The following is a 19,141-nucleotide window of genomic DNA, read 5'->3' as shown; positions in this document are numbered from 1 at the left end:
TAGAATAATGGAAGATAAAATCATCAAATCCAGCACTCAAACAAATGCTTTCTGTTAGAAATACATGATAAAAAAGAACACCATTTGAGTGCATGTTTCTTTACAGTGCTGTCTTTTTTTCCTGAATAACCCTACCCCACTTAGAAACGTCAGTAACTAAGCTTAAATAGGTAAGCTGGCTACCTGTGCTACTTTGGAGGACAATATAGACCTCTATCTGAAGCACTAGTCCTCTGAGTTATCCGATCCAAAACCTGTTTAAAGTGGAAGAACCACAAGAGTCCATCAACAGGGAGCACCTGGGAAGCAGAGGGAACAAGCAGGTGGACTACCTGGTCATAATCTTCCCCGCAATGCGGAGATGTATTTCTTCTTAAAGTATAATTCTTCCTGAAATCTGCAGCTACATGGATACATCCACATATACACATTTTATGCAAAGCTATGCCTCTGTTTCGGTGATGCATTAGCGGCTACCCCTACATCACAGACTTTACGTCTCTGCTAAAATTATTGGGGGGGGGGAGAATGAACTCAGCACTGCCAGACAAGTGGAAGACCCTGCCTTTTCCTTTCCATTTCCTTTTTCTCTCCCTCTTCCCCTTTCCCGCTTCTTTGCAACTGTATCAACTGAAAGAGCACCAGCTGACCAGGCCTCTCTTGCTCAACTAGTTCCTGAACTACATTTCCAGCACTCCTTTCAGCCAGGCCTTGTTGCGGCTTCTGCTGCTGCCGGTGGAGGCAGCTTTGGGCCCAGGAGTTGTTGCTAATAACTGATGTCATTGGCTGACTGCTTCCTGCTTTGTGGCGGGCGGGGGTCGCCGCTTGAGGGCCATGAGTCGCCTAGGGATGGTGCAGCAGAAAATGCCCTGCCTGTTTGTGACTCAGGTGAAAGCGGAGCCTTCGGCCAAGTGGAAGCGCCAGGTACTGCGGGATGTGGTCTGGGCTGCCTGCGGGGAGGAGACAGTGAGCCCTGGGCCGGCCAGGAGGAATGGCGTTGAACAACTGGGGGTAGCCTGGGAAAGAGTAGAGCCAATCACGGGGCTTATGCTAGGACACAGAATGCTACTTTGAGACGAGCCTTTGGTGGGAGTGACAGGCTGTGGGAGAGGAAATCGCTTGTTACGCACGACGGTCTGTTGTTTCTTTCATTCCCTGCCTGGCTCGTTTTTTACCTCACAAGCGCGAGAGAACTATTTTAACCGAGGGTCGCAGCTTTTGTTTTGCACATAACCCTTGACCAGTATGCGCAGCAGATTCTCTCTTCTACTTGGCATGTGTGAAATGGGCCTGAATGTTTTGAGACCTGACAAGCTGTTTAGGCACCTTGTCAGTCTTCTGTTCCTTGGCAGGATATGCCATTGTTTTTGGAGGGAGAATTTTCCATCAAGGACTTGCTGCAGTTTAGGCACACACCCCATTCCCATTAGTTCAGAAATTACAGGGTTGTTAGATCCCCTTGCAACAGCCTCCTTTGAATATGCAAGTCTAACACAAGAGATGTATCTCACATTTATTTTTTGTACATGGTGATAACAGCAGTGCTCCGTTTGCCGTTTACATTTATCTATCCAAGAACAATCAGTATCTGGAGCGCGCTGAATACACATCTCCCCAGAGCTTGGAAGTAACTAGTTACAAGTAACGAATTACTTGTAATTTATTACTTTTTTGAGTAATGAGTGGGTAACTTCATTACATTTTGCTGGTAATAGAACAAGTAGTAACTTCATTACTTTTGAGGAGTAATTGTAATGTTTCCAGCATTACTTTTGTGCATTACTGGGGGGGGGAGCAGGGGAAGTCTTCTGCTCCTCTGATTTGTGAATAAAAATCATGTGCTTCAAATTGGGCTTCTGTGCAGCGTTGTTCTTCCTTCATGCTCTATGGGTGCTTAGGAAGCGACGAGGGAGGAGGTGGAGAGTGAGACGGGGTGGAGAAAACAATTGTTTGAAAATTGACAGGAGTGGAAGGAGAAAAGAGCTGGAGGCAATATATATACACAAAAATATGTGCATTGGGGTATCATCATTGCTGGGAGTAAGGTGAGGGGATGTGAGATTCTGTTATACCATTCTGTTAATCTTATGGATATTTTTTTTTATTCTACTACCCTTTCTCTGTGTGTGCTTATTTTTAATGTTTTAGGCTACTTAGATGTGCAGCAGCCAAGGCCAGCACATTGTAGGCAATTTTTTTAGAAAAGTAACTAAAATGTAATTGTAGCAATTACTTTTGAATAAAAGTAATCAGTTACTTTCAGAGCAATTGTAATTGTAGCAGTAATTACTACTTTTGGGGGCCATGTAACTGTAACTGTAATTTATTACTTTTTAAAAGTAATCTTCCAAGCTCTGCATCTCCCTTTCTTTCTCTGTTGGATGTATTTTCAAATTTAGCCTACTTCATTATAATCCACAGGGAGGGTTACTTGATAACTTTTTTATATTCAGGTGCTAAGAAACAACTTAACAGTAACTATAGACTATCAGTAGTAGTTACAATACTCTTTCTACCCTTATTTTTTAATCAAAGAAAAAGATTTAAATTAAGATTAGTATGCTTTTCACAGTGTAACTGTCTTTAACGAGATTATCCCTATGGTTTTGGAGTAATAAACATAGCTACTTACCATTTTTTGTTGGTGATGTGGCTTCTAATTTCAAACTGAAGCTTTGAGAGCAACTGTTGTTTCCTTGATAAATGATGCATGGAATCTTTGTTGTCATGGATATAGAACCTTTCAAGATTCTATAGCCCTGGGCTTGATTCCTTCAAAATGGAGAGCCACACTGCATTCTCATTGTAGCATCCTCTGAAATTGACTTTTTAAAATTCAAGAGGGAACAGGGTATCTTATTTTTCTTCATTTGTGAATGGAGAGCTGTACTGTGTTGTGAAATAACCTAGTTTATAGGTGGTATTAAGAACAAAGGTTGCTAGTTTTTGGGTGGGTGGGTGGAGAATGTTAAGTTCTGCGTTGAAGGAAAAAAACAACCCTATACTTCCAAAACAGTTTATAATGCCTGTTTTCTTCTTAGCCTTTTAAAGTGTTGGCCATGAAAACAATTAATCAAAAGGCATTAGATGCAAATATATACAATGCAATCCCAACTGAAAAGGTGGGTGGAACTTGCTGCTACATAACAACATACAAAGATGATGTGAAAGAGTTGGGTTAAGGCGTTTTGTTTTATAATAACGTGGTGCATATAATTAAAAATGGGGGCTTTATCTATTTTGTATACAGGGAATGGTGCACAGCAACTAATACAAGTATTGGGATGAGCTGTTGATGGTTTGTGGCCAAGAGATAGCTAGAACTGCCTCACTCATTTACCAAGGGTGATAGGAGTGGGGGGTGAGTAGGTCAGCCCCCCAGGTTCTTCAGTCATCAGAATAGTAATAGCTTGATGTCATCATAACCAGTTTCAGCAACCAGGCTTAACAACTGGCTTACTCACCTACTTCAATTTCTCTGTAGTTCTTTCCATTGAGTGAATGAGGTCTTCCTGCCCATATCTCAATCAGCATAAGGAACCAGCTGTGCTCCTCTCCCCCATGGATGTGACTATCACCTGCAGGCATGCAGACCGAATGTTTTCTTAGGTGTAATGTATAGGAATCCTCTCCTGTATGGTCAGCTTGGAAATGCAGGCTACCATTCTCTTAGGTTAGGATAATTTTCTGTAGGTTTGTAACTTTTATGGGTTTACTTACAAACCTGCTGTAACAGGATTATACAAGCAGCAGCTCTGTGTCTTGTTATGGAATACCAGCTGGCAGTGGCTGAAAGTAGCATGGTACCAACCCAGGATCTTTTATGTTGATGGAATGATGTAGCCATATGACTTGTATCAAGGTTTTTATGTGGGTACTTAAGACAATATACGTTTCAGCCCTGTATATGGCTAGCTTTAAGTGATCTAAGTAGTGTTCTGGTCCTAATCTCTATCTGCTTTTCCTATCACAAAACTTGATTGTAGAAGCTTAATATTGCTAAAGCAGGGCCAAGATGCCTTAGGATGGTGGGTAGGTGGTAGGTTAGGGATATTCATCACCACACATCTGCAAGTGCTTGGTGATTAAGGAGTTATGATGGGGATCTCCATAGTGTTATGCTGCAGATGAAGAAGATACCAGGAGCCTGCTCATGTTCCAGCTGGAATGCCCCCCCTACTATGTACAACCAGCTGCCTTGTCAGAAAGCTCCTTATAGTTTGCTATGTTACTGCACTCTCTGGATTTTAAATGTGTATTGTTGTTACGTGTAAGCCATCTTGGAAGGATTTGTATCCTGAAAGGTGAGATGTGTATAACAAATAAATACTTGTGATATTTCAGTGATCTACCATCACTGTGCACCAGTTTTTAGGAAATGGTGCAAGCTTTAGGATTATTGGGTGGTGCCTATTGAAAATGATAACCAAGTTCTTTGTCCATTCTGAGTTAGGGGTCGATACAAGAGAAATAGACTATGAGCTGTACATCTGGAAAATATATCCTAATGAAAGGAAATGCAGGTATATAATATTGGTTCCAGCTTGATAAACAGTAGTTCTTAAATAATCAAGATTGCATTAACGCAAAGTGCACAGTCCCGGCCAAGTTATGCACTGTAATCTTACATACACTTATTTAGGGATACTTTTGAAGTTGGTGGGACTATATTATTTTTATTTATTTGTCACCTAATACAAAATGTCTAGGAGACTTGCATATGTAATTAAAAAACCATAAAGTTTAACAATAAAACAATACCTTCCGAAACTATAACCAAGAAACAGCAATCGGCTGTATTTCCATAAAATCAAGATTTTTAAGTCTCATTGATTTTAATAAGGGCTAAGCACATGTAACTCTCTCAGTGAAATCACTGGAACTCAAAGGTGTTTAATTTTCACTGGATTGTGTCCTCATATTAAAATTTTCTACGGAGTATATGAGTGTATTATATATACACACACGTGTATGCACATAATTGCATTATATAATTGTGAAGTTCATGTCTCCTTTTGAGTTTTAAACTTTCCAGAGTTAAAAGTAGTATTCAGCACTTGTTGAAAGGATTTGTCTAGTAGTTTTTCAGTAGGATGTTCCACTGTACGTTTCAATCTCATTTTGTAACTGTAGGGCAACCATACCTATGGGCCCGGCTAGATAGAAAAACAAATAAGCAAGCTGAGAAAAGGTTTAAATGATCGGTGCACTCAGCAGACAACTCAAAAGGTTGGTGATGTTTCTGGTAATTATAAGATTATGTAAGGTATATGCTGTACCAGTAAGGAGGTAGCAAAGGCTATTGGGTCAAGTGACTCTCTTGAATTACCACAGGTGCACTTATCTTCTCTACCCAGTCACCTCCTGGATGTACTCTCTCCTTCTTATTGATTGGAATAACGTTTTTAAGAGGGTGGGAAGGATGAAAAAGCAAATGCTTCTACATATGTGTTACAGACATATACATGCAAAATCAGCATTTGTAATCCTCTTATATTTCTCAGTATAGCACAGGGGTCACTAAATGTTTTAGACTGGAGGGCACATTTCAATTTTGAGAGTGCTGGGGTCACTAGTAATAAAATTGATGTCATAGGGAGTGTGGCATAACACAAAACTAGAGAGTAGTCATGGGAAAACATTTCCCTTAATTGTATTTCTACCCTTGAAAAGTCTTGACCTGTTGAATTTCTACTTGCCATACAGGCACAAAAATCCTGTTTTTCCCCAATACCAACCCTAAACCAAAAGCCTATGCTGCCATCCTGTACCCACTTACCTAGATGTAAGTCCCATTAAACACAAGGACTTACTTCTGAGTAGATGTGTATGCATTGAACTGTAAGCTAACTATACAGTGAATTCTTAATGAGTCCCTGATCTTTAGCTTCTGCAAAACAGGAAACATGCCTCAGCCTTTTGGAGGGAGAGGATTCTTTAACATTCAGATGTACTTATTGTGTATTAGTATTTGCAGAAAATAACTTCTAGGCACCATCTAATCACTGGTGAACCCAGCACAAGAAATGTGTTATGGACTCCTCCCATTTCTTATGTATTGTTTACCCCCAAAGAGCCTTCATTAGCAAGATAAATACTATTCAATAGCAGGCAAAAAACCTTGCGGTTTAATAATAATAATAATAATAATAATAAATTTTATTTTTCAGTCGCCTATCTGTCCGGGTTAGGGACACTCTAGGCGACGAACAACAAGAATAAAAACAATACATATATATATCAACATAATCAAATTGTAAGCTAAAAAACCATCCTTTAGTTCATTATAACATAAAATTAATCTGTCCCAATCTTGTAGGCCTGCCTGAACAGACAGGTCTTCAAGGCTTGGCAGCTGGACAAGGAGGGAGCATGTCTGAGATCAAAAGGGAGGGAGTTCCAGAGGGTGGGGGCCACAATAGAGAATGCCCTCTCTCTGGTCCGTACCAGCCTAGCTGTTCTCACCGGTGGGACCGAGAGAAGGTCTTGCGAGGCTGATCTCGTCAGGCGGCACAATCGGTGATTCTGGAGGCGTTCCTTCAAATATACTGGGCCGAAACCGTATAGGGTTTTAAAGGTCAATACCAACACCTTGAATTGGGCCCGGTAGACAACTGGTAACCAGTGAAGATCTAATAACACTGGGGTGATATGATCCCAGCGACGGCTATGCGTAATCAAGCGTGCTGCCGCATTCTGTACCAGCTGTAATTTCCGGACCGTTTTCAAGGGTAACCCCACATAGAGCGCATCTATAGCCAACAGATATCTCTATCAAACTTTCAAAAGCAGGGAAATTGGACAGCTATAGTGAATGCACCAGGGGAGCAGGAAATCTGACCTCCTGTCTGAGTTATTGTACTGCCCTACAAATCTGTAATAAGGCAAACACAATTTGGGTTGGTCTTTCACAGTCCAATCCACTTCCTGTGTAGCTTGGAAGAATTTAGTAACATGGGCCTCTGAGCATATGGTGAGTGGTGGCAACACCTGCCATCTCCAAAGATGGAGAACTACATTTGTATGTTTGTTGGTGTTCTTCTTACTTTTGATACTTACTACTGTTTTAATTTGTGCAAACTGAGACACTCCTCATGTCCAGTGGAGACTATTCTGCAGAATAGTCAGTGCCATTATTCCACAATTGTTTTTTGAATTTTTTTAGTGTAAATTTTGCCAAGTATGGCTGTATTTCATATTCCCAGAAATAGAAGCAAATAATTTACCAAAGAAAGTTCACTAAAATTGCAAACTCAAACATATTTAAAGTGCATATCTGAACTATATCATCTGTCTTAATATTGTTGCTTCCACCCTGCTAGAACAAGATCAGCACAGCACAGGTGTTGTTTGTGTTATTTGGACAGATTGCAGTTGTTGCCACCACTTACTATATGCTCAGAGGCACGTTACCAAATTCTTCCAAGCTACACAGGAAGTGGATTGGACTGTGAAAGACCAACTCAAATTATGTTTGCATTTTGACAGATTTGTAGGGCAGTCCAATATCTCAGAGAGGAGGTCTCCTGCTCCCCTGGTGCATTCACTATAGCTGCCCAATTTCCCTGCTCTTTAAAGTTTGACAGAAATATCAGTTGCCTGTGCGTATGTTCATGAACTGCAAGGGTTTTTTCCCCTTCCCTAATAGTGAATAACAGTCTGAGTTGTGAAATAGGGTATAGCCTTGGACACTTATATAAAAATGAGGGCTGATTGAACAGTATTTTACCAGTGCTCTTGTAGCACTGATCAAAGCAGGAAGTCTGTATCCCATCCATTCATGTCATCAGATGGTGAGAGGTATTATATGTATTTCCAACTTTTTTATAACCCTGTATCTGTAAGACTGAGCTTGGACTCACTCTTTTGCAACAGTGTAACCTATATTAATTGTATACTACAATATACCTGCTTCTGATATGTATTTCTGATTCTGATATGATAGCCAAGGCTTCCTAGAGTGCATTTAATATCTAGTGTATAACATGAATAAATAGCATATTATAAGAATATTCTGCTGTCTGACTCCCCATTTATTTTCCTGATTACTCCCAAGACCCGAGAATTCTTGGGTGGGATCTCCAACCGTTAAATCTGCCTATTCAGACAACTGCTGTGGAAAACTTGCAAGCTTAGGTGAGTCAACATCTAGCATATAAGGACTCTGAATGGACACCAATTAAAGGGGAGAAAGTAGGAACCCTTGATCCTGTGCATTCACTAGAAAGACTGTCTTGCTAGTTTCAGATGCATTCTGGTTGTTAGGGAAAAAGTAACGGCAAATCTCCAAGGACTGGGGAAAAAGTAGAAAAACTGCACTAAAAGGTAGGGCAAAACAGCAGCTCCTTAGGACCCCCAGCAATTCCTACTGCCTGAGGTCCAAACAACTCACATCAGTCACAGCTCTAACTTCACTCACTGGCTATTAACACTGACAGGCAAGAGCAGCCAGGCTGGCTCATTTCAGAGAAATTGCTTAGAAAGGTGCCTGCACATTTTGCTCTAAAACTTTCTAAGAGGGTTATAGACTTTTATTTGAAAAAAAGTAAGCTCAGATTTTGGGCTACCTGCTGAGGGCACCACTGAAGAACTTCATGGGCTCCATGGTGTCCATGGGCAACAGGTTGGCAACCCCTGATATAGCAGTCCACACTTTTTAAACCTAATAAAAGCTGTATAATCTATTGCTATTGCCATTTTTGTTTGTCCCAGATTAAGTTGTATTAATACTTGTTCAAAAGGCACGCGGTGTTAAATGGTTAGACAAGCATATTTCACATTATTCCTTCCAGCATTTACTTGGATTATCGAAGAAGACGTCAAGTCTGTCCGTGAATGTTGGATTCCCGCAAAGCAAATAGAACACTGCAATGGGAAGCCTTTTCCTGATGAAAATAGACCATTGGTCTCACCTGAAGGGTGATTTTCATAGGAGGTATGCCATCAAGCGGGTAATAGCTCCACCTATTGTCTGAAGGCAAGAATGTTTCTGAAGTCAAGACTAGGGGCATCAGGCCCCTCCCACTCTCCAGTTCATTTGCAGCGAGTCCAAAGAGAGATATCTAAAAATGCAGGAGAAAAGGCCAACGGGCCTACCAGCAAGAACATAACATAATAGCAACATTTATAATAATATGACTCTAACATAGCGAGATAACAGTAATAGCAGTCTTGACTTCACTAAGAAATGTAATAAAATAGCGTAACAGGAATAAATAAAATTCCCAAAAAATATCTAGGTATCCTCCGACTGGGAGGGTCGTGATGGCATACCTCCTATGAAAATCACCCTTCAGGTGAGACCAATGGTCCATTTTCCATAGGAGGTATGCCATCAAGCGGGATGTACCAAAGCAGCCCATAACAGGGAGGGACCACCTACATCCTAATCCTCATTAAGAACCTGTTGAAACACTCGTCTGCCAAAAGAGGCATCGGCAGAGGCATCGGCAGAGGCATCGGCAGAGGCATCGGCAGAGGCATCGGCAGAGGCATCGGCAGAGGCATAACGGTCTATTTTATAATGCCTTATAAACGAATGTGGGGTAGACCAAACAGCAGCTCTGCAAATATCGGCAACAGGAGCGTTGGTAGCGAAAGCAGCCGTAGTGGCCACTGACCTGGTGGAATGAGCTGTTATACTACCTGGAACTGGAAGCTTGAGGGACTCATATGCTAAGGTAATACATGCGCGCAACCAGTGGGATAAGGTGGAATTAGCTACATTATGCCCCATAGACCTTGGATGAAAGGATACAAACAAAGACTCGGTCCGTCGTATATCCTGAGTCCTAGACAGGTAGGTCTTGAGATCCCTCTGAACGTCCAACAAATGCCAAGCCTTCTCGAGAGGATGGGTAGGATTCGGACAAAATGAAGAACAATGTCCTGGTTGCAGTGGAAAACTGAATTGACCTTGGGACGGAAGGATCAGTTTTCAGCACAACAGAGTCCTTGTGAAAGACACAGAGGTGGCGGGCCGAAGACAATGTGCCCAGTTCTGAAACTCGTCTCGCAGAAGTGATCGCGATCAGGAACAGGACCTTGAATGACAACAGATGTAAAGGCACAGTCCTGAGGGGCTCAAACAGAGGACGTTGTAAAGCCTGCAGCACCTCTGACAAACTTCATGAGGGAAAACGGTGGGCTACAGCCGGTGAGCGTAGAGCATTGCCTATGAGGAAGCATTTGATGAACGGATGTGAGGCAATAGGGGCACCAGTGGAGGACACTGAAAGAATGGACGACAGAGTGGACGCATGTCGATGCAATGTGTTGGGTCTGAGTCCCATCATGAGGCCCCTATGAAGATATTGCAGCACTTCTTGTATTGTAGCCTGTGAAGGATCGAGGTGCTGAGTCTGACACCACCTGGAAAATGCCACCCAAGTATGTTGATATATACGGGTGGTGGATGGTCGTCTCGAGGCTAAGATAATGTCAATAACAGCTTCAGACAGTCCAGCCAACCTCAAATGTCGCTGTTCAAAAGCCACGCTGTTAGGTTGAACCAGTTGGGGTCCTGATGCCATACTGGGCCCTGGGATAAGAGGTCTGGCCTGACTGGGAGTGTCCAAGGATCCGTCACCGACATTGCAAGGAGATCCGAGAACCATGGTCGACGGGGCCAATATGGTGCTATCAGAACCAGTTTGGCCCTCTCGCACCGCGCCTTCCTCAAGGTTCTGGCTAACAGTGGTATTGGAGGGAAGGCGTACAATAGGCCATCTGGCCACGGTAGCGACAGGGCATCCACCGCTTCCGCTGACATGTCCAGGTATCGAGCGAAGTACCTGGGTAGCTGGCAATTGCGACTGGAGGCAAATAGATCAACTGAGAAGACGCCAAACCGACACTGGAGAAAGTGGAAAATGGTCGGATGAAGTTTCCATTCTCCAGGGAACACCTGTTGCCTGCTGAGCTAGTCTGCCATCACATTCAGAATTCCTCTGAGATGTTCTGCTTTTAAGGATTGCAGATGTTGCTCTGCCCAGTCGAATATGAGGGAAGCTAGGTTCTGCAGAGGAAGGGACCTGGTCCCCCCTTGTCTGTTTAAATGAGATTTGGCACACGTGTTGTCCGTTTGAATGAGAACATGGTCCAAGTGGAACAGAGACTGAAAATGAAGCAGAGCTAAGTGGACAGCCTTTAGTTCCAGCCAATTGATGCTCTGAGTTTGCTCTGCTGTTTTCCGAGCCCCGAGTTGCAGTGGGCTCCCCAGCCGAGGAGACTGGCATCTGTGGTGATTACAGTCCTGTGGGGTTCTCTGAACGGAGTGCCCTGGGTGAGATGTTGGACCCTCGTCCACCAGCGGAATGACAAACGCAGTGTGGGGCTCAAGGGAATTGCTCGATGGTTTGAGCTGGCAATGTCGTGTTGGAACGGCAGCAAGGCCCACTGTAGCTGGCGAGTATGAGCTCGAGCCCATGGAACAATATGAATGGTGGACACCAACATTCCTAGAGCCCTGGCTAGAAGCATGACGTCTGCAGATGTTTTGTGCATCAGAGATCTTGCAATGTCTGTGATAGTAGTTATGCGATCTGGGAACAGGAACACCGTCGCTTGCAGGGTGTCCAACATCGCCCCTAGATGCTGTAGACGTTGGGTTGGTTGGAGATGGCTTTTGTCGAAGTTGACTAGCCAGCCATGGGCCTGTAAGACATGCAGCGTGAGCATTAGATGGCGATGAGCCAGCTCCCTAGAACTTGCCCGTATTAAAAGATCGTCCAGATAGGGGTAGATATGGACCCCTTGAAGCCGGAGGTAAGCCACTAGTATGAGTAGCACCTTGGTAAATACTCTTGGGGCAGACGAGAGACCGAACGGCATCGCTCGATATTGAAAATGCTGGGAGCCAAAGGCAAACCGAAGAAATTTTCTGTGGGCTATGCAAATAGGCACATGGAGATACGCTTCCCTTAGGTCGATAGAAGCCAGGAAGTCTCCTTCATGCAGGCATTCTGTAATGGAGTGGAGGGATTCCATTTTGAACCTGCGATACTTTACAACACGGTTAATGAACTTGAGGTCCAATACCGCCCTCCATGACAGATCTCGTTTGGGCACAGCAAATAGGAGGGAGTACACTCCTTCCGACCTCTCTGTTGTAGGGACTGGCTCTATCGCCACTATGTCCAAGAGGTGATGTATGGCAGTCTGCATGATGCAGTGCCTGGCTGGTGCCCTGGGACAGGGGGATGGATGAAACTTGTCTGGAGGTGTTGTCCAAAATTCAATTGCATATCCATAACAAAAAAGTTCTCTGATCCAGGAGACCTGAGTCAGATGCAGCCAATGTTTGCCGAACATAAGCAATCTGCCCCCAACCGGGATTGCGCTAGTACTGTCTGCGCTGGTGAGACCCTCCCCTGTATGAGAACGTTGATGAACCTCTGCGCCCCTGGTACTGACCTCTGCCCGGGAAACGTCTGTTCCAGCCTCCCCTGGAGAAGCGGAAATCATATGTTGGGAACTCGCGGCCTCGTCCCCAGGGCCGCGTTCCTCGGAAGGGCTGAGACGTGCGGTACGAGGCGAAATGTCTGAAAGGTCTGCGCTCGACGTTTCTGACAGTGGCCAAGACAGGTTTTCGAGAGTCCTTAGGGTCAACAAGCACTGCCTTTAGGGCTTCCTCGCCAAAAAGTAATGATCCGGCATAAGGTGCCTGTGATAGATTAACTCTGGCAGTAGAGTCAGCCTGCCAGTGACGAAGCCAGAGGGTCCGTCGGGCAACAACCTGAGCCGCCATAGCGCGTGCTCCTAGCTGATTTGCGTCCAAGGTGGCATCAGCCACAAAAGCAGCTGTCTTGCGCAATTTTATCAGTGATCTCCGCAGAGAAAGAGGATCTGGATTAGGGTCCTCTAAGAGGTCGTCCAACCACATCATCGCTGCCCTGGAGAAAATAGAGGCTGATGTAGAAGCACGCATAGAAAAGGCGGTGGCCTCATGAGTCTTGCGGAAGGCAAAGTCCAGTCTCCGCTCAGTGGCATCCTTTAAATGAGAATCTCCTTCCCTTGGCAAAAGGGATCTGGAAACTAAGCTGGAAATTGGCTCGTCTATGCCAAAGACGGCCAGTCTGGTAGTAAAGTCCAGAGCCAAAGGATAAAGTCTGTCCGCAAGGTTATTAAATCGGCGTGCTTGTAAAGGGTGAGACCATTCGTCCTTGCCCAGTTTAGCGATGGGATCTGGCACAGGAAGATAGTGCTCTGCTGGCATGGGGGATTTGAACACCCTGGCCCCCTTTATAGCGGGAGTGGCAGCTGCAGTTGGCGTGGATTGAAGGCCAAGGGTATTCAACACTCTGCGCGCAAGGGGCTGGTAGTCTGAGGCATCAAAGAGACGATAAGATGTATCCTGCTCATGTTCCGAATGGTCACTCCATTCGTCTCCTTCGTCTTGCAGAGCGAATGCGGACTCCTCCTCACAAGAGACGTCATCAACAAACCTGCCCCTGGCAATGTCAAACGGATTTGGAGAGCATGATGGGTTCATCTCATTGTGTACAAAGTGGTCCCCGCTGTGTTGAGGAATAGCAGGAACTTGTGATGGTGACTGCCTCTGAGCAAAGAACGACAGCATGCCCTGAAGTTGTGAAATGAATTCATGGGACAGCTGCAGTCCCGGGGATGTAGACGGTTGCTCTTGTATAGGTGGAATTGTGGACGGCCCCACAGGCAGTGAAGAGGAGTAAGCCCCGGGTTGGCTGACCGTTGGTTGTTCAGGAAAACCAGCAAAGTCCTCCTCATCAGAGGAAACAGCAGGAGAATGAAAGAGAGTCGTTAACTGTGCATGGGTTGACCCCTCTGGAACTGGAACAGAGACATAGCGAGGCCGCTTGGTTGTGCTGTGGCTGGAAAGATGTTTAGTTTTGGCAACCACTTTGGAATGCTTATGCTTGACCGCCTTAGATGGTTTCGGCTTGGTTGCCTGGTTTGTCTCTGGCTGTTGTTTCGGCTTGGTTGCCTGGATTGTCTCTGGCTGTTCTGCCATGATATATATTTAAAGGGTATTAGTACACGGCACACGAATGGGGCAGAATGCACTGGCAGATGGCTAAGTACACGGCCACGGATAGGGCAGAATGTACACTATGAACAGTCTTAGTACACGGCCACAGATGGGGCAGAATGCACAGTCCAGATAGCTTTGCACAGTATCAACAGGTTTGGTACACGGCCACAGATGGAGCAGAATGTAATATTTGCACAGCTTTGCACAGTATCAACAGCCTTGGTACACGGCCACGGATGGGGCAGAATGTACAGTTCAAGCAGCGGTGCACAATCCCACAGTCTTAGTACATGGCCACGAGTGGGACAGAATGTGCAATTCAGACAGCCTGGTTCACAACCACAGCCTTGAGACAGTCCTGAGAATGTGTGGATTCAAGAGTTGTAGCAGTCGAACAGTTGGAACAGGAGGAGATTCTGTGTACTATAGGATTCTATCTGCAGCACACACACACACAGGGAGGACGGCGTTGAGGCTTTAATAAAACTGCTAGCCCCAGCTCTTTCAAGTGAGGCCCGCTGTTAGGATGGGATAGACCAAACAGTAAGGGCGGGAAAAAAAGGGATCAAACAAAATGGCGCCCGTGAAAAGAGCGGGAAAATTTTTAAAAATGGCAGATACGTTGTACAATAACAACGGTTGAACGAGACAGGAGCAATGGAAATTTAACTGCACAAAAGGGTCAGCCGTAAAGCCGTTCTACAGCCGTGGGGCTGAGAACTTAGTCGCAGTTGTTAAATAAGGCAAGGGAGACACTGCAGGGAGGCAGGTTGGCCAGGGAAGACCCCGTAGTAACAGAGGCAGTATAAGGGATAAAGCCGCAGCTGCAGACTGCAGGGAAATGGTCGGGGAAGGCAGAGCAGTCCGACGACTACAAACCTCTACGAGGGAAGTGAGGAGAGCCGCAGCCGCAGGCTCCTGGCCAAAGCAGTCTCCTGGGGGGGATGTGAGGCATGAAACCAAAGGCGGGGTAAAGCAGGGAGCTGCAGCCACAAACTCCTGTTTAAAAACTGTGATCGCCGCCTGAGAAAGAGAGAACCGCAGCTGCGGTCTCTCAAAAAGCCGTTAGGCTAAAAGCTGGGCACGAAAAAAGCGGCGGGGTAAAGCAGGGAGCTGCTATCGCAAGCTCCTGTTCGATCGCAGCCTGAGAGAGAGAGAGCCGCAGCTGCAGTCTCTCTAAAAAGCCGTTAGGCTAAAAGCTGGGGAGAAAAACGGCCTGGGCAAGGGCGAAAAACTCCCCCCGAGGAAATTCCCCACAATAACTAGACACACAGTGATATAGAGAAGACAGAGGGAAGGGAACAGCGAGTAGACACACAAAGGAAGACCTTCACACCCTGTCACACAAGACAAAAAACTTATCTAGACGCTAAGCGATATATCTTGCACGGACGAAGGCAAGAATGAACTGGAGAGTGGGAGGGGCCTGACGCCCCTAGTCTTGACTTCAGAAACATTCTTGCCTTCGGACGATAGGTGGAGCTATTACCCGCTTGATGGCATACCTCCTATGGAAAATGGACATATTCCAGGTTGAAAAATACAGCCTGACACCAGAAATGTCTATTCTAAGCATTATCTTTAGTCATTTAGAGAACATGATGATGTCATGTAAATAAATGTACTTGTTCAATTATAATTAACAAGCCACCCAGAGAATTTTGTTATAGGGTAGCCTATAATGTAGATAAGTCAGCAATTGTATTAGAAGTAGTACATGAATGGTGAGTTAGCCCTTATGCAGTATATTTCTTGTTCAGAAAACGTTATGGTTTATCTCGTTTATTTGATTTATTTAACAACATTTATATACCACTTGATTGTAATAAAACTTCTAAGTCGTTTACAAGAAATATTACATTATCAGCAAAATTAGTTAAAACAAGTGATTAAAACATTTAAGATAATTTTAGTTAACAATAAACTAAAAAGAGATTTAAACACGTCTACATCTACGTGTTTGGAAAGGCTTGCTTTAAAAAAAAGGGTGGAAGCAGTGCTGAAAAGAATACAGCGAAGGTGCCTTCCTGATGTGAATAGGCAATGAGTAGTTCATCTTCACACTATTATTGAGGAACTAAGGTTTAGAAATCATGGCAAAGCTTATCCCAAAACCACTATCCCAAGTCTCAACTTGATACTTGGGTTCTTCAGTTCACACTCAAGTGTAATATTAGGACAGAATTGTGCAGAGTTCCCTCTCTAGCAAGTGAAACAAACTTGGACATGTGCAGGGCCCAAATGTCAGAACAGTGATTATTTTTGAACCAGATTTTTCATACACAGGTAATATTAATGTTTGCATCACTAATCCTTTTATACATAAAAAGGCCAATCCAGCTGGGGGGAAAAACTTGCTTTGTTTTCACAGGTTGGGTGTCAGTGGAAAAAAAACAGCAAACAATATTGTTGGCATACTTCTGTTGTTGACTATGAATTTGAGTTAGCTCTCATTATGAAGAATCACACTGAGGAACCTGGTTTTCTGGAAATCAGTCTAGTCCCCTTGTCTGATCTTTCAGAACAGACACTGGAGCTTATTGGAACAAACATTAATGCAAACCTGTATGGTAAGCATATTTTATATTCATAAACTTAGATATTTTTAAAAGCTTTATATCAGGCGGTATAATTAATGCAGTGTACCATAATTATAAACAACCTTTTAGCAAATATGATACACAACAAACCTTTTAGCAAATAAAGACATGAAGGGACAGCTTACATGAAGTTTTTACTTCTTGTTATGTGCCTTCAAGTCGATTATTTTGGTGACCCTATGAATCAGCGACCTCCAGTAGCATCTGTCATGAACCACCCTGTTCAGATCTTGCAAGTTCAGGTCTGTGACTTCCTTTATGGAATCAATCCATCTCTTGTTTGGTTTTCTACTCCCTTCTGTTTTCCCCAGCATCGTCTTTTCTAGTGAATCATGTCTTCTCATGATAACCTCAGTTTCAACATTTTAGCTTGTAGTGATAGTTCTGGTTTAATTTGTTCTGACACCCAATTATTTGTCTTTTTCACGGTGCATGGTATCCGCAAAGCTCTCCTCCAACACCACATTTCAAATGAGTTGATTTTTCTCTTATCCACTTTTTTCACTGTCCAACTTTCACATCCATACATAGAGATCGGGAATATCATGGTCTGAATGATCCTGACTTTAGTGTTTAGTGATACATCTTTTCATTTGAGGACCTTTTCTAGTTCTCTCATAGCTGCCCTCCCCAGTCCAAGCCTTCTTCTGATTTCTTGACTATTGTCTCCATTTTGGTTAATGACTGTGCCGAGGTATTAATAATCCTTGACAAGTTCAATGTCCTCATTAACACAAATATGTAACATACAAAAATATCAATGAAGCCTAACACTGATTGGTTGAACTGCAACAATATCACAGAAAGGCAAGACAAGCAGAAGTGTCCTTGGCTGAGTTGCTCATATTTTAGAAACAAGGTATTTCGAAAAGTCTAGGAAAGTCAAAGAGCAATCCGTGCCAGGAAGCTGGGGGGGGGAGGTGGCAGAATGCTCTGCAGGATCCTACTACTACTTGGGATCCACCGGCCCAGCTGAACACTGGCTCTGACAAACAGGCCTCCTGGGGAGTAAGAGTTTCCCGTAGGCCTCAATGGGACTTTTATTTTTATTTTTTTACTGCACTGGCCTTTTGGCTAGCAGAGTTTGAAGGGAGATTGGGACCTGGCAAAGGGGTCTGAACATGAGGATCTTGCATTAGCCCACCCCCGCAGTTATGCCTCCAGAACACGCTGTTTTCAGGGCTTCCGCCAGCCCTCTGTCCATTGGGCTGGCCATCCATGGCAGATCCAGCAGGCTTCTGGCAAAGCCACATCTCCACTGCAGCAGAGGGCTGCTGCCTACAAAGGCCAGCACAGCCAGCAGCCTCCTGGCGCTCCATAGCATCCAACTCACCCCAGCCCAGTGGAAAGATGAGATGGATTGCGCCCTGAGGCTCAAAGTAGAATGGGCCTATAAAACAGGAGCCTAACAGCTGAAAAGGTAGTGGAATATGAGGAGTGTGGATGTTGCTTAGGAAATAAAGGGGGAACTTGGGTAAGTGGGAAGCTTCTTTAATAAAATGCATTTTGTTGTATTTGTTTAACCTTTTGAATAGGCTTAGGCGACAAGAAATACCCTATACACTTTCTTGTCCCACATGGAATGTTTCAAATTAAAAACACTCCTGCACTGAATCACGACGACTTATTGTCTTGGTTTGATGGATGCAAAGAGGGGAAAATTGAAGGAATTGTGTGGCGCTGTATTGATGGAAATTTAATTAAGGTAATTCTGAAAGTTTTATTCAGTAGCTAACATACTGAGTTTCATGTGCAAAGGAAAGTCTGTCAGTGCAGTAGCCCTGGCATGCCAAGGAGTTTATTAAAAGTCTGTTGTGGGGGGGGGGGAACTGACTTTCAGCCTATATGAAGCATTAGCTAAATTGCTTGAATGATAAATGCCTATCTGTTATGTAGATTTGCTTTTTTGTTTGGTTGTTCTATACAACCTTTTCTTTCTTGTTGAAATTCATTCAAATATAACATGACAGTGCTTTTAAAGTGCAGACTGTGTGATCTGGTATTTAATGCTAATGTAATTGTTTTTCTTTTCTTTATAGCTCCATTGGCATCATCTTGGCTTGTGCTGGCCAATTGCAGACCTTTATTTAATTTCTCAACCAGTTATTGTCACCTTTAGTGGTGCCAAATATGACTATAACTTTGAGCCAAAGACACTTTTTCATTATGTTTCTAAGTTGGAGGGACAAAGACTTAATAGTCTCAGAGATATAATGGGTAAACTGTGACCAGATTTTTTTAAAATAGGCAGATATATGACTGTTCATTCCTTTTACGCGAATCTTGCATACAGTGTCAAAGGTTTTTTGCTGTTGAAATTCAATGTAAATAGTATATAATGTACACATGGCTAGATGCCTACATGTGTATATAAAACAAATGCTGTTTTTGTAGCAGAAGAGGCACAAACAAAAATCCAAACTTTTAAGCATGTTTATTATTTCAGTCCCTAAAGGTTTTAACTGTGAAACATACCTTCATTGAAAAGTGATGGCTAAGTACCTGGAATGCTAAACTTTTTGTTTTCTAT

The 19,141-nt window shown here is 43.7% G+C and overlaps 1 protein-coding gene across 1 annotated transcript; it reads left to right on the top strand.

The window, feature by feature from the left end:
- Nucleotides 1-834: 834 nt before the first annotated feature.
- On the top strand, nt 835-18,891 carry RLIG1 (RNA 5'-phosphate and 3'-OH ligase 1). Its single transcript, XM_061637788.1, is given in 8 exon segments — nt 835-924; nt 3,042-3,177; nt 5,134-5,229; nt 8,793-8,905; nt 13,689-13,709; nt 16,395-16,581; nt 18,147-18,316; nt 18,651-18,891. Coding segments are annotated over 8 exon segments (1,002 nt in total). The 3' UTR covers nt 18,840-18,891.
- The last annotated feature ends 250 nt before the right edge of the window (nt 18,892-19,141 follow it).

Source organism: Rhineura floridana, chromosome 8 (assembly GCF_030035675.1).
Source record: "Rhineura floridana isolate rRhiFlo1 chromosome 8, rRhiFlo1.hap2, whole genome shotgun sequence".
Taxonomy (NCBI): Eukaryota; Metazoa; Chordata; class Lepidosauria; order Squamata; family Rhineuridae; genus Rhineura; species Rhineura floridana.
The sequence above is the reverse complement of the archived record's forward strand: the minus strand, read 5'-3'. Positions and strand labels throughout refer to the sequence as shown.